The 13,287-nt window shown below is 34.7% G+C and overlaps 1 protein-coding gene across 2 annotated transcripts in view; it reads right to left on the minus strand.

The window, feature by feature from the left end:
- Positions 1 to 13,287, minus strand: part of fwd (phosphatidylinositol 4-kinase beta fwd) — a 233,133-nt gene that overhangs the window by 91,112 nt on the left and 128,734 nt on the right. For both annotated transcript variants that reach the window (XM_089099304.1, XM_089099303.1), the window contains exon 7: positions 1,179 to 1,412. In XM_089099304.1, the coding sequence (XP_088955430.1) occupies positions 1,179 to 1,412 (234 nt within the window). The remainder of the gene's footprint in view (positions 1 to 1,178; positions 1,413 to 13,287) is intronic.

Here is a 13,287-nt window from a genome sequence, read left to right on the forward strand (position 1 = left end):
TAAATGAAGTTTAATGAGTTTTTACCGGGACGTCGTTTTCACACAAAAATTAGGTGGCAGAGGGGTAGCTAGGGGGGACATGAAGGGACGGCTGTCTCCGAAAGCATATTATGAGGGGGCGCCAAACTGAGGCTTTTTAAGCGGATAGTATTATCTCCATGTACTGATATTGTGGTAGTTATGGTCGGGAGGGAGGGAAAAACCAATATTTTCCCTTTTCGCTGAAAACCCTAGCTACGCTTCTGCTTAGGCGGGTACGCTTGGGCGCCAAATGTTTCTAAAAACAGAGCTTTTCATTTTTAACCCAACCAGATCCCGATCTAAAATGGTAGAAATTTAAGTCCCAGCAGCAATCAAGAATAATGGATTATATTACAAGCTGGAAACTGAGCTTCAGGACATTGTTTGTTATCAAGGACCAGTTCTGTGCTCAATAAACTTTTTTTGCGTCTTCAAAATATGGCAAAATATTTATGAGACTAGAAAGTTCAATTTTCCAACTATCTCAGTAAGTGAGTACATGAGACATGGCACGTTTTTAGGAAAATAAAAAGTATCCTGGAAACCAGAGATTGTGAAAAAAGGGGTCTGAGCAATCAATCCACTATGCCAAGTTTCAAGTGGTCGATTATCAATCTTCTTTCATCAAACATTTCACGTGACACCTTTATAAATACTTCAGTCATCTCACAAACCGTTGGAGGAGGGGAACAACACCCTGATGAGTATTTTTGAAGAAAAACTAGTCTCTTATTTCTCCTTCTGCCCTAAATTTGGCATAAAAATACGAAACCATGTTTTTACCCCTACTTTCAATTTCTTCTGGGTAGTACTTTGGACCAAACTTGAGGGGAGGCGGGTCTCTTATCCTCCTTCCTATTTATTCGTGAGTATATAATTGACACAGCCAAAACTTGTAGGGGTTAAATAAATGTTCTACGAGAGGGGACGGGGTGGGGTTGATCTTATACTTCAAGAATCTTATTGTTAGGCCCAAATATAAAGTCTTTTTTCAAACTTCACTGGAAAAAGATAAATCAAAATTCTATCACTTTTCCTCTCCTTGTACTTAGGCTACCGCAACCAGAAAATCCCCTAACTCTGAGCAATATATTTTCAGATATGTTACTCAACTGCATCATTAATTCTCCCCCTTTCTTGTCCTTTTTCTGACTTACCTTATCTTTGGAATTTAATACCACAGCTGCTTCTGGAGGAACTCTAATCACCAGATGTCGAGACTCTGCTGAATGGACAGGAAGCCAAACACGAGCGGGAAGATTTAAATTCAAAGTTTGCAGTTCCGCCATTAACCGTGTTGTCTTGCCATCTTTAGTACTAACCCCTGCGAGCCTTTTCCCAACTGATACAAGGGCTTTCATAAACTCAAGCTGGGGAAGGAGCCGAGGAGCCTGAAAGAAAATTAAAAGGTGATTACTTTAATATGAAAAACGAGGTTGCGCTGATTTCCCACCACTTGGTGTATATCTCGAAGCGCCACATGTGGCGCAGTTTCGCCACGCTTAAAGCAGTCCCAAAACGATTGGCACACTCCCAAAAACGCTTGGCGCACTTCCACTACGCTTGACTCGCGCCACTTGGTATACATGATTCCTGAGAGAGCTACCCCTCGACGAAAAAAGAAAATCCAGGATATATCATAACACAACATATTCCCCAGATAATAACAGTCTAGAATAAAATAACATTTTGGGTATAAGTATAAGTGCTCACATGTCAGACCCTTGGAGGAGGGGTTAAACCTTTTTATGCTTGGCACGTACCACCTGGTGAACATAATTTTTAAGAGCTACCCCTCGACGAAAAAAAAAATTCAAGGATATATCATAACATAACATATTCCCCAGATAATAACAGTCTAAAATAACCTGACATTTTGGGTACAGGTATAGGTGGTCACATGTCAGACCCTTGGAGGGGGGGGCAAAACATTTTTACGCTTTCATTTTTAATTAAAGCTTAACCGGACGAAAGGTATAAGACATGCTGTATTTATTTAATGTCATATTATTATTCTAAAAAAGATAAAAGACAAATTATGTAGTAACACTCTCGGCCAATTTTACAAGGCGAAAAAGAATCCTTTGCCTATGGCCAATCTGTGCTTGCCACAAAAGTAAATTTCTTAGACAGCTGGAAACGCTTGACTCGGCACTGAAAAGTACAATCCTGAGGTAAATATTCCCCCCAAGACGATCTTGGATTCATAATATCCAATAAATTTAAAACATAAGGAAGACATGTAATTAAGTGTTTAGGTGATACATCTCACGAACAAAAGTGTGAAAACAGGAAAAATAAGGAGTGGAAGACATATTTTGATTTAAAATAAATGTTATTTTTCTCTAAAATAAGATAGCAAAAACAGAACATTCCACATCAAATAACTCTCTGCAAGGCTCTATGCCCGGGAGCGCGGGAGAAAGAAAAGAAAAAAAGACAATAGACAATAAAACCAGAAAAAAAAGCACTCAACAACCCAACAGTGAATACCGCCAAAAAAACCCAGTCATCCAAATTGCCTTACATAATTACCAAATCAAGCCATAGTTCTAGCTTCTATCAGAGACATCAACCCCTAGAAAATAAAATTGCTAATTAAAGAATTGACAACTTATCAGCCCACAAGGGTGGGGGCGGCAGGGTGATTTAAAATAAATGTCAGTTTTCTCTAAAGTAAGATAGCAACAACAGAACATTCCACATCAAATAACTCTCTGCAAGGCTTTATGGCTGGGAGTGCGAGAGAAAGAAAAAAAAGACAATAGACAATAAAACGAGAAAAAAAAAGACAACAGACAATAAAACGAGAAAAAAAAAGCACTCAACGACCCAACAGTGAATACCCGCCGAAAACCCAGTCATCCAAATTGCCTTACATAATTACCAAATCAAGCAATAGTTCTAGCTTCTATCAGAGACATCAGACAACCCCTAGAAAATTCAATTGCTAATTAAAGAATTGACAACTTATCAGCCCATAAGGGTGGGGGCGGCAATGGCGGTTCTGGCCTCTCTTGTGCCCGGGGAAAATCTTGGTTAGTCCCCCCCCTGTCTCCTAAAAAATTTTCAGGCCTTATTTGAACAGTTTTTTCTTTATTAACATTATTTTCAATTTATTAATTGATTAGGATTTTTTAAATCATTATTTGAATTTATTATTTAAATCATTATTAATTATCTTAATTTAACTATTATAATTTTTATTTTTCATTTCTTAATTTTTTTTTTATTTTACTAAGTAGTTAATAATTTATTAATTATATTCATCTATAATAATAATAATAATTTATTTATAACCCACTTTTATACAAAACAAGCGAAGTAAAGTACACCAAAAGAAAAAAAAAATCAATCAAATACACAAAAACAAAGATCACTGACAAGAACACACGGATAATATTATGGTTTGGGCCTAGGGACACAAAGGCATTTCTTCTCAAATTATTACTAAGCATTTCAAACGATTGGATAATGTCGGTAGCACCATACTTCTCAATAATACGTATATTACGATATGAAGTGGGAAGGTACAATTCCCACTTGTACCTTCTACTGCGCCAGTAGTACACTTGAATTAACTGCGCCATCTACTTTAATAATAACATTTCAAAAATATTTTAACCATTATATTACTTGTTTGAAATTCTGCGCCCGGGGCAAGTGGTCCTTCTGTTCCTCCCCTTAAACAACCTCTAGCGGGAGGGGACTGATCCCTGAGAATCTGATCGGCTTGTCGTAATGATTATAACCGCTAGTAATAAGTTAAACGCAGGCTAATCGTCAGAGCTTCATGAGCTTTGAAGTTGCCTACCAAAAAAAAAAAAAATCCAAATATGTGACAGTATATTGCCATTAGAAAATATTTTTTGCACTTAAAAGTACAATCAGTTATGAGCGCCCTTCAAAGAATGAGTGCTTTAATAAATTTGATTTTTGGGCCCTATTATTTCAATCTTCTCTTAACACGATTTCCTCCCTTTATTTTTGTAAAATATTGAAGTTTTTATATTTTATTTTTGTAAAATACTACAGAAAAAAATATTTTACAATAAAAATTTTGCATTTACAAAAAAAAATTTACAAAACAAATATTTTACAGAAAAATATGTTACAAAAATATATTTTTGTAAAATATTGTAGAAGGGTGTAAATTATAACCATACTATTGTATATTATAACCATATAACCAAAACCATACTGTGTGCAAAATTTTGGCAATGACAAAACACGAATGGATAGCCAAGTTAAAGTTCAGTTTCAATGCAGGAAAGACCAAGGGAAATGTACGGGAGAGGGACTTCGTCCTTCCCCAACTGTCTGAAGTTATGGCCACGACTAAAGTGGACAGGGGAACCGATTTAAAATAAAGTTTACCTTACTTATTTATCCAGATTCTACTACAATTCAAGACAGAAATACATAGCTTAAAAACCCACCTTTTAATGGGCTAACATAAATTGAATGGAAAGTATTTACTGCTAGTTCTGATACACAATGAGGGAAAGTAGAATTGTGTAAATGATATAATTGGATTTAATTCCAAAAAATGGTTTGAGAAAGTAATTTTCCTTACATTGCATTTTTTTCAGTTGTCTTGTGGTATAAATGTTACGTTTCTACAACAAATAAATTTATTCCTTGGGCACTTAGCCAAGAACAGAAAGTAGTGCATGCAAAAATTAAAAAAAAATATTTTGAAACTCACAAAGAAATTCATGTAATCTGGAGTAGAAAAATAAAACAATCACCAAAATATCAGAGTGACACCTTGAAATGAACTAAAATAATCTTTGTATAAATCCAATCAGAAAGATTGTACAATTTTGACAAATGTCTAGTCGAGGGAAATTTTTGTAACTTAGAATACAACTTAAAAAATTGATCGACCAACAAATATTACTTTATAAAAAACTATTTTCGAGTCAATACCTTCGAATTTCCCTTCGTGTAGTGCTGTCAAGGCGCTAGGGATACATATGTATCTGTGCCTATCTCAGAACTGATTATATATATATATATATATATATATATATACATATATATATATATATATATATATATATACATATATATATATATATATATATATATATATATATATATATATATATATATATATATATATATATATATATATATATATACATATATATGTATATATATATATATATATATATATATATATATATATATATATATATATATATATATATATATATATATATATATATATATATATATATATATATATATGGTACTTGTGCACTATCTGGTACCCACCGCTATAACTGTATCAAGGAAACCAGACACGAAACCTGCTCAAAGGGCTATTTGCAATATAGAGACGGAATGCAAAGCGTGGTTTCCATTGCGTTTACAATATTTAAACTGTTGTTTTTTGGGGTTTAGGGAGGGGGGAAGGTACCAAGGTTAGGTCAGGTTACATATTTAATACATGCTATACTTTACCCCCCCCCCACCCCCGCCCCTAAGATGCAAATATACAGCCCAAATTTGTTTCTAAAGGGATAGTATTAAATTTCCCTTTAGCGAATGGTAGCACACGATGGGCATTTTCCTTGGGTATATACCCAAGGGTATCATACTCTCGGGTATATACTACAGAAGGACCGCATTTTTGTAAGATTTAAGGCATTTTTTTATTTTAGCATATATTTTGTCAAATATAAAAAAAGTCCCATAAAAAAAGGTCCACGGCGCTTTCCCAGATATTCCTGGTTTGTAAAATTAAACAGAATAAGAAGAAAGAATATAACTGAACATACAAAATGAAAATGTATTTTCTAATTAAATTGAGTTTCGACTAGCCTTGATATTCCTCGCATTATATCAGCTTATTTACAATTACAGTTGCGCATAAGGCACATATAGCCGTATATTCGTAAGGCAGTGCAAGAATGTTAACTGATTTGTTAGTACTACACACAGTTTATAGAATTATCCAGTAGGTTTATCCCAGATCATTTCTGGTCTTCATTCTCGGTGCGAACAAAAAGCTCCTCCCACTTATTTCTGCATTAGCGGGTTAGTCTGTTTCCGTCAATCAATGAGAAATGGTTACAAAGTGCATTATTCGTAATAGCGGGTTTCCACTTATTTCCGATTATTTCTATTATAACTGTAAGTTTCGCGTCCAAGAGGGTTATAAATTGCATTATTCGTAATAGCGGGTTTCCACTTATTTCCGATTATTTCTATTATAAATGTAAGTTTCGCGTCCAAGAGAAATCTGACTTGTCTACCCGTGAAAACATCTAATGCCGATTATTTTTATATCTGCAAAAACGTTCTCTGGAGCACTCGCACCTCGGTCCGGGTTTTTATAATGGGTGAGATAGGGAATGATCATACTGCTAATTCTATAAACTGTGGTACTACAGAACAATTACGCCAATTGTTCATCATCAAACAGTTCGTGGTAACGAACTGGTAAGTAAGGAGCGACCTGGCTCAATGGTAACCAAAACTCTAGAAAACTTTGTTTTGATACAAATAGGTACATCAAAAGAATCTAATTTTGATGCTGATCTCAAATATATAAGTTTAATCAATTTTAATCCAACCCATCAAAAGTTAGGCACCTGAGAAAATTTCGCGGATTTTTGAAAAAAGGGGGAAGACGCCCTAAAAGATATAGAACCTCAATGAAAATCACACCATCATATTCAGCGTATCAGAGAACCCTACTGTAGAGGTTTCAAACTCCTATCTACAAAAATGTGGAATTTTGCATTTTTTGCCAGAAGAAAGATCACGGGTGCGTGTTTATTTATTTGTTTGTTTGTGTTGTTTTTTTTTCCCAGGGGTGATCGTATCGACCCAGTTGTCCTAGAATATCGTGAGAGGACTCATTGGAATAAAAATTGAAAGTTCTAGTACCCTTTTTAAGTGACCAAAAAAATGGAGGGCAACTAGGCCCCCTCCCACGCTCATTTTTTTCCCAAAGTCACCTGATCGAAATTTTGAGATAGCCATTTTGTTCAGCATGTTCGAAAATATAATAAGTATGTCTTTTAGGATGACTTTATCCCCCTAAATTCCCGGGGGAGGGCTGAAACTTATGAATTTTACCCAATGTTAACATATAGTATTGGTTATTTGGAAGTATACAGACGTTTTCAGGGGAGATTTTTCCTGGTAGTGGGGGAGAGGGGTGGGTCGGGGGTTATGTGGGAGGATCTTTCCATGAAGGAAGTTGTCAGGGGGGAAGGGACATTGCTATAAAGGGGACGCCGGACTTCCCAGCATTATTTAAAAAAAGATCAGAAATTTAATATAAAAAAACAAGTATTTCAACTGCAATAGCAGCAACATCGAAACTTCAAACGAACAGAAAATACTACATATATTATTGGGTTCACCCCGTAGTCAATACCTCGCTCTTTAAGCCAAAGAATTTTTAGTACTTTCATAAGAGCTATTTATTAAATTAACGGCCTTTGTGATTAAGCGGTCATTTTTAAAGAATTGGAACAAAATTCGAACTTTTGCTTAAAGAGCAAGGTATTGGCTAGGGGGCGAACCCCCTAATAAACAAATTAAAAATATATGAATATAGAAGTTCGTTACGTAAGTTAATTCGTAAGTTACGTATATTTATTACTAATAAAAACGTTCGTAAATAAAATTAAACAAGTTTCGAGAAAGCAATTTAAATAAATAAAAGTAAATTAATATGAAAATTTTGTTTTAATTATTCATGTACGGTTAGCCAAGATCAAAACCTGCATTTATTCAAAAACGTTAAAAAATTTAATAAAAAAAACAATTTTTTTAAACTGAAAGTAAGGAGCGACATTAAAACTTAACACGAACAGAAATTATTCCGTATATGAAAGGGACTGTCCCCTCCTCAACGCCTCGCTCTTTACGCTAAAGTTTGACTCTGTCTCACAACTTTATTTTTTAAAACAATAAAAAACTTTAGCGTAAAGAGCGAGGCGTTGAGGAGGGGACAGTCCCTTTCATATACGTATATTTATTACTAATAAAAACGTTCGTAAATAAAATCAAACAAGTTTCGAGAAAGCCATTTAACTAAATAAAAGTAAATTAATGTGAATTTTTTTTTTATTATTCATGTACGGTGAGCCAAGATCAAAACCTGCATTTATTCAAAAACGTTCAAAAATTAAATAAAAAAAACAAGTTTTTTAAACTGAAAGTAAGGAGCGACATTAAAACTTAAAACTAACATAAATTATTCCTTATATTAATGGGACTGTCCTCTCCTAAACGACTCGCTCTTTACGCTAAATTTTTACTCTTTCTCAAAAATTTATTTTTTAAAACAATAAAAAACTTTAGCGTAAAGAGCGAGGCGTTGAGGAGAGGACAGTCCCTTTCATATACGGAATAATTTCTGTTCGTTTTAAGTTTTAATGTCGCTCCTTACTTTCAGTTTAAAAAACTTGTTTTTTTTATTTAATAAAAGGAAAAATTGGTACTTGCGTCTTATAGCCACCACACTCAAGTTCTATCGAGAAGTGAAGTTTGGTCAATGAAATAAAACAAAATATGATGAAACTATAACACTTTATCAACAAAATTATGAAAACTACAACAAAGTATTATGGAAGGGGGGCCGCCCTGACCGCAGTATATTAAATACGTAAACTAAAGTAACCTAACCTAAACTAATCTAACCTAATCAAAATACCAACTAAATATGTTAAACGAATATATACCAACAAATTAAAATCTAGCTACAATGTAGTTTCCCACCGAGCCAAAGCTAATATTGTGTGGTATAAAGACCATGAAAACCGGTTATTGTCTGATGTTGGCGATACAAGATGTTGAGTGTGGTGGCTATAAGACAAAAGCACCGAAAAATTAATCATAAATAGGTTGATATAATGGGAGAGAATGCTAGTGGAAGATAAAATTAAGAACATTCTTCCTACTAAATGTAAAAAGTTGTCAGCACAATGAGAGAAAGACAACTAACAAAGGACCGTTGTTCGGGCTCATTGTACCGTTTTAAAAAGTTCGGTTCAAACTAACTTTATATTGAGCGATTCAACGGGGAAACGAACACTTAAGCTCTGACAGAAGATGGTAAATACCATCAAGCGAAAACAACTAAAGGATATTCAAGTACAACTGGTAAGTCTGATTGAAAATGAAACCAAAAAGAAAAAGACGAAGCAGTTTCCTATAATTCCGGAGTGAAAAGCGTGCCTCAATTTCATTGGTTTTTCTGGTACTTGTAAATTAAACGAAACAGACTCAAGAATTACGCTTAGGTTAAATCTAAGAAACCGGTTTCATAGCCACAAAAGACAAGTGATGGGCGATAGAGTGCAACGGACTTATATAATTTGGGCTATATATTTGCACATTAGTGTGTGTGTGTTGGGGGGGGGGCTAGGTTAGGTTAGAGGTGCTTTCAAAGTGCTTCCCCCCCTAATATGCAAATATACAGCCCAAACTATATTATTAGATAAAGCGAAGGTTATATTTCCTCACGATTAGCCTAACTTTACTTCTTGGGTGTGTTTCCTTTAATTAACAAGTACCGTTTTTCTTCTGTCTGAGATGCATTTCCGTAAGCGACTTTTAAGCCGGTAAATCTTTTTGAATTCCGGCTCGTAAGACTGATTGAAAACGAAATCAAGGAGAATAAGGCACTTATTCTATAATTCCGAGGTAAAAAAAAAAAAATGTGCCGTAATTTCATTGGTTTTTCTTTTGCCTTTGATGAGTTTCTGTAAGCGAATTTTAAGCCAGTAAAACGAAAAGGTGAATTCCACCTTGTAGGTTCTCCTGTGTTAAATTATAAGCCAGTAAAAACAACAAAAAGAAATTGAATGATTGTTTACTTTTTTAAAAGTAAACGTTCTGTTTCCTTGTGACGAAACTCTTAGAAAAAAAAACAACACAAAAGCAAATTTTACCCGAGCAACCTTTTTTTTTAATTTAAACTTGATTTCTTTCCGGCTGGATAAAGAATTTTCCCCTCTGATCAAAAATAGAAGCAGCCGAACATTCGCCAACAAAAGATTTTTTTTTTTTTTTTAACGTAAAACCCCTCTACCCAAGGCCATGTCCAACCCATCAGAATCTTATTATGCATGGAAGTATATGTAACTGTGTTCAAACCTCTTTCTATCGAAACGAGGAAATGGCTCCAAACTTGCTGAGAAGGGTATAAATAAAGAAAAGAATGGAAACCATTTAAATCGCAGTGCCATAAAAAAATTTGAACCCCTTTTGCAATTAAGTGGATTAATAAGAGTTAAACCCAGTGACACGTTAGAAATTATTAGTTGGTAAAATCAGCTGCTATTCTCAATCAACTATGTAAAGCGCTATCTTATGCCCACTTACAATAAGATTTTACTATTGCCAAGATTTAGCTAGCGCTAATTTCAGCCAATCAGATTTTTGATAGTACCTTTTGATTGGCTGAAGAATTCTATGAACAGTTCCCTTTTAAATTAAATTAGCACCAACTAAATCTCAATAATAGTAAATTCCATTGTGAATGGGGCATTACCAACTTCATCACAGAGCCTAGCAATACCCCTTTCAGGGGCGGGTCCAGAGGGACCGAGGGCCAACAAGATTGTTTTGGCCACCTCATTTTTTACCTTAAAAAAATAAACTTGTCAATTTGGTAAATTATTGGCACCTTGTCACATTAACCCCCCCCCCCTCAAAGATTTTGCTCTAGGTTTGCCTTTGATCTCTTTGTTTTCCTATTAGATGCAGGATTGAAGTAGAACTATTCGAGCTTCATATCTTGTTATTTATTTACGGAGAAAGGAGTTTCACATGAATATAGACTGAGATGTTAAAGCGACAGTTAGCAAGTTTCATGCATCCAGTGAAAGGACTCACTAGCATCTAGCAAAGGCTCCGGATAGATTTGCCCCACGGAAACTTGCAGTTAAATTGGAAGTTCTATTTCCAGAAAATGAAATACAACTATGAACGTCTTTAGTTAAATTGTAAACCTAGTAAGGGATATCTGTGGCTGAAAGAGTCAAGAAAAAAGCTTAGTTGTAGAGACAAAAATTGACTTCTCTTTTTAGGCAAGGAGGGTGGGGTAAAAAATCCCACAATTTTCAAATGCATTGTGTTTCATAGTCAATGGTGAACAGAGTCAAACACTTCGGGGGACATCAAGCTAAGGAAGGTGTTTTATGTTCAAATTCAAATCTCTTCGAAATATTACTATTAACAGAGGTTATAAGCTACTTGTTGTAAATTCAGTCAAAATATTAAACTCGTTGGTCGTGATGTTCTGAAACATCTTAAATCTTCAAACATGTATGTAATAGCAGTGGTGTCTAGAGCTAGTAGGGAGGAGGCTGAGAAAACATTTTCAATTGCTAGTGAGGGAAATTTTTTTCCAATTCGGTACTTATGTATTATACGAAAAACAATTGAGAATTTGGATCGCGAAGATCAGACAAACACTCGAGAATTTACATCGCAAAGATCAGATAAGACAATAACCGGTTAGTTCGCAATGCATAGTGATAGATAGTGTCTCACCATGGATGTTCAAATTAAGATGTGGGATATGCCAAGGACCAAAGAACAGGTAATTTTATTTTTCGGTAGCTTTGGCATCCCACCATTATTTAAAATCATACTTAGCAGATTACACGTGGCGGGTGGCAGTAAAGGCAAAACTTATTTCAACGCGATTCTTGAGGACATTTCTACGTTCTGGGCATGTAAAAGTTGTAGTTAGCACAGTTTTGCTAATAAAGTATTATATTTTCATCACATTTTGTTTTATTTCGTTAGGATTAACCAAACTTCACTTCTCGAGTCTTTCTCTTATAATATATAAGTACCTTCAATTCTAATAATGAAAATACAAAGAAAGGATAATTTCAATGAAAATGCCCCCAAAATTATTGGTACTGATTAAGAAAGCGGTATGCGAATATGCGAACATGCTAAACAAACTTTAGTCAAACATGTTTCTTTCAACGGACAATTCCTATGCTGAGGATTGCAACTATTGATTTATCACTGCGTTTACAATATTTAAACTTTTGTTTTTTGGGGTTTGGGGACAAAAAAGGTACCTAGGTTAGGTTACTTATTTAATATATGTTATGCTTTACCCCCCCCCCCCTAATGTGCAAATATATAGCTCGATTTTGTTCATAAACTATTATATTTCCATCCTGTCACCTCTGCCGAACTCCCATATAGGCTAGAGTGTCATGCTTGCTTTACTGAAAACTAAACAGAATGTTTGAAATAAAACCTTTATCTTCCCAGTTGATTTTAAACGCATTCCAAACGAATAGATTTAAAAAGAAGACATTATAGATGAAAATTAGTGGCTTTTATTGCTAGGAGAATCCTCTGATCATTTATGGTCACTCCCTAAATGGTCAGTGAACAATCGCAAGCCAAAAGATGTACATATCAACATTCACAAATCAAGGAAAGGGGGTTGGATGGAGGCACCCGAGTTTGCATTTCAATAACAAAAGCATCCTTCAGACACATCATCAAAAGCCACTTAAATACCGTGATTTGGCTTAGGGCAGTTATCTGATCACTTAAGACCATTCACAACATACAGTGGCGTCAATTCACGAAAAATATGGGGTAAGAGGAATTTATTTGTCAAAATATAGTTGGGGGGGGGGAAACTTGTCGTTTTTTCAGTTTCTCAGTAAAAAATACAGAAAAAAGTTTAAATGAAAATGTCTCAAAATAGGTAATTTTTTCAAAAAGAGGGGGTACTCCCCACCCAATTGAGCCCACTCCCAATTGTTCTAGATTATTAACGGGTTGAGACACCTGTTTTGAACCAGCCATCGGTCCTATATTTTCGAGATAATTTGCATACTATTTAGGTTTTTAGGAAATACCTCCCAGAAACAATAGCATCCGTATACAGTGTACCTCATTCTTCTCCTGGACATAATTTGTGTCTTAAAAAATTCCAATAATAAAGCATATTTCCTAAATTATACAACATTGAGTAGATATTGTGCCAGATTAGAATTCGATATCTTTTGCTAATTCTCACAATCGGGTGTTCAACAGGAAGTCGAAACTAAACACAGGATTAAGTCTATCGAACTGATAACTATAATTACCATCAAGATGTGAGGAAGCAAAGCGTGGAATTTACAAGATTACATTTGGGAAAATACGATAACTGAAGAGAAATAATGGATTTTTTTTTATTTTCCGGTATGATCAACAACAGAACCATAGTTCGATAGTTCAGTTTATATTCATACGCTAGAATTCATT

The sequence above is a fragment of the Artemia sp. Qi Xiang Cuo genome, chromosome 13 (genome assembly GCF_049724085.1).
Source record: "Artemia sp. Qi Xiang Cuo chromosome 13, ASM4972408v1, whole genome shotgun sequence".
Classification (NCBI taxonomy): domain Eukaryota; kingdom Metazoa; phylum Arthropoda; class Branchiopoda; order Anostraca; family Artemiidae; genus Artemia; species Artemia sp. Qi Xiang Cuo.